The sequence below is a fragment of the Cryptotermes secundus genome, unplaced genomic scaffold (genome assembly GCF_002891405.2).
Source record: "Cryptotermes secundus unplaced genomic scaffold, Csec_1.0 scaffold630, whole genome shotgun sequence".
Taxonomy (NCBI): Eukaryota; Metazoa; Arthropoda; class Insecta; order Blattodea; family Kalotermitidae; genus Cryptotermes; species Cryptotermes secundus.
The window spans coordinates 986,516-989,073 of record NW_019720573.1 but is presented as its reverse complement, the minus strand read 5'-3'; the positions used below and the strand labels follow the sequence as shown (position 1 = coordinate 989,073).

The 2,558-nt window shown below is 34.5% G+C and overlaps 1 protein-coding gene across 1 annotated transcript; it reads left to right on the top strand.

The window, feature by feature from the left end:
* The first annotated feature begins 769 nt into the window (after positions 1–769).
* LOC117282712 lies at positions 770–1,913 on the top strand. The gene is made up of 2 exons (XM_033753441.1): positions 770–947; positions 1,245–1,913. Exons 1-2 carry the CDS (start codon positions 823–825, stop codon positions 1,675–1,677), a joined length of 558 nt encoding a protein of 185 aa, XP_033609332.1. The 5' UTR covers positions 770–822; the 3' UTR covers positions 1,678–1,913.
* The last annotated feature ends 645 nt before the right edge of the window (positions 1,914–2,558 follow it).

Here is a 2,558-nt window from a genome sequence, read left to right as displayed (position 1 = left end):
AGTAAGTTGAAATAGGCATGGATACAAAGAATGAAAATATATAAAATGAAACTGAATTGCTCCTCTTCTGTGAGAGTAATAATAACTTCCTTCACAAGCAGACCTTCTAAAACAGTGGATGCATAAGTAAGTTACTTTATGTTTTAACCACAATGATATAAGAATTATTTTTATGTCAGACACACACTGAAGGGGGCATTAACATGAAAAATCTTTAAAAAATCTGAAATTTTTGTTTTTGTGCTTTTAAACTAATGATAGTTCATAGAAACGTCCTGTAACTTTTTTCGCGAAATTCGAAATTTTATCCGTCCCCCGAAGTATTTAAAGTCCAGCTTACCAGGAATTGAAGTGCCTGCTGAGGGAGCCACGCCTTCTACGACATCATAATCTTTTTTTTTTTTTTTTTTTTTTTTGTTTTGAAATGATTTGGCGTTTTATAATTAGCGGGTTCTGTGTCGTATGTAGGCTAGACTGGTGGGTTGCCTGTCTGGAAAAGAAATGAAGGCTATTTCCGCAGTATTTACAAATATTTCCCTCCTTTTTTGTGTTTCTTCAAAGATTTCTTTGTGAAAGTTGTATTATCTTTTTCACCACGTGGTGAATCTCGTTGGTCTAAAAAAGGAAATTCTATGGTAATATACCGAATAGAAATACCATAAATATTTGTGATAGTGGAAACTCCGAAGAAAATAGTTTTAATGTAAATATAGATGAGAATGAGGTTAGTAATGTTAGTGCCATTTCAAGCAAATTATAAGATTTTTTGTATCATACGAAAGTGAAAATTTGAAAGACTTCTCGGGTTACAGGCTTGTTTGTATGGCAATAATTAACAGTATATTAGAAAATAGTGTGTGTTCTGAATGTAAATATGGTCCATTAAAAATCAAGGAAGATGTGCAGTGTCATAGAGGTTGGGCTTCAAAGTTAGTTCTATCTTGTACATCATATGGATTGAATGAAAACTATTTTACTTCTCTCACTTCAGAAAATGGACAGTATCAAGTTAATCGTAGATCAGTTTTTGCACCGAGATGTATAGGAAAGGGCCATGCTGCAGGTGAAATTTTCAGTGCCATCGTGGACATGCCTCCACCAGTAGCAAATTTTGAACTTTACAATAAAATAGTTAATGATACTGTGTGTAAAGGAGCAGAAGACAGTATGAAGAGGGCTTCTGCAGAATGTAAAGTTGTAAATGATGGTGAGGGTGATATTGCTGTGACTGCGGATGGTACNACATCATATGGATTGAATGAAAACTATTTTACTTCTCTCACTTCAGAAAATGGACAGTATCAAGTTAATCGTAGATCAGTTTTTGCACCGAGATGTATAGGAAAGGGCCATGCTGCAGGTGAAATTTTCAGTGCCATCGTGGACCTGCCTCCACCAGTAGCAAATTTTGAACTTTACAATAAAATAGTTAATGATACTGTGTGTAAAGGAGCAGAAGACAGTATGAAGAGGGCTTCTGCAGAATGTAAAGTTGTAAATGATGGTGAGGGTGATATTGCTGTGACTGCGGATGGTACCTGGATGCAGCGTGGACATGTTTCCAAAATACAAAATGTAAACGAGTCACTCAATGGTGTGATTCGGCAGGGATGCCCTAAGACAGGTTTTGCATCCACATTTACAGTTGAGACAGCTGTTGAAGCTGCTGTAGCTTGATTCAGTGATGGCAATATTGCAAGGGCAAAAGTTCTGAACAAGATGGGAATTGTTCCTGGAGTTTGGTGTCTTACAACATTGCACAAACTGGATGAAGTGAGAATTCTGCAAGCAGATTTCAGGACAAAAAGCGGTGCCCAACAGGAGAGAAGAAAGAAAAGAAAGGCAGCTAGAGGTCAAGATGATGAAGAGGAGCAAAAGGAGGCAGATTATGGAGCAGGAGAACACTAATTGTATCAAAGAAAGACCAGACTACAAAATTATAATATGAAGATGCAGCATTTCTGTTTTTTGCTTTTTCCCGCAAACTTCAGTTTTATTGATAAAATGCACCTTTTCTCAGAAACTAATCAACCTATTGACTTGAATTTTTTTGTGGTTCACTGTCATGTATAGTAGAAGAATCTGAATCATTTAGAAATGTAATTTTGAGAAAAACATTTTTTAAAAAAATAATAACAATAGAAAATTAATTAGAAAATTTTATAATTTGTTTAAAAAATTTAAAATTTGGAATGAGAGGCAAGATTAAATTTCTAAATGATTCACTTTTTAAATACCCTTGTTTTCTAAATGTAACAGAAGTTTCAGAACTGGATACTTAGTAGTTAATGAGAAACAGTACATTGTTTATCATAATGTGTTAAATTATTTATAACAATTTATTAACAATTACAGAATAAGATAATTCTGGATATGGTATAGCAAAAGAATAGACGTTGTTGAATAGGTATAGGTGTGTGAAGATAGCATGAAAACCTGATTTATGAGGCAAAGTTTAGTAGAATGTGTGATCTTTATAGCATTGCAGGTTAATATATAATACGGGAATGCGCACAATGTGCATAGAGTAATTGTTTTTATTCGCGACTGTAGTCGGT

Coding starts and splice junctions, on each gene's coding strand:
- LOC117282712 (XM_033753441.1), top strand. CDS start 823: ATGGCAATAATTAACAGTATATTAGAAAATAGTGTGTGTTCTGAATGT.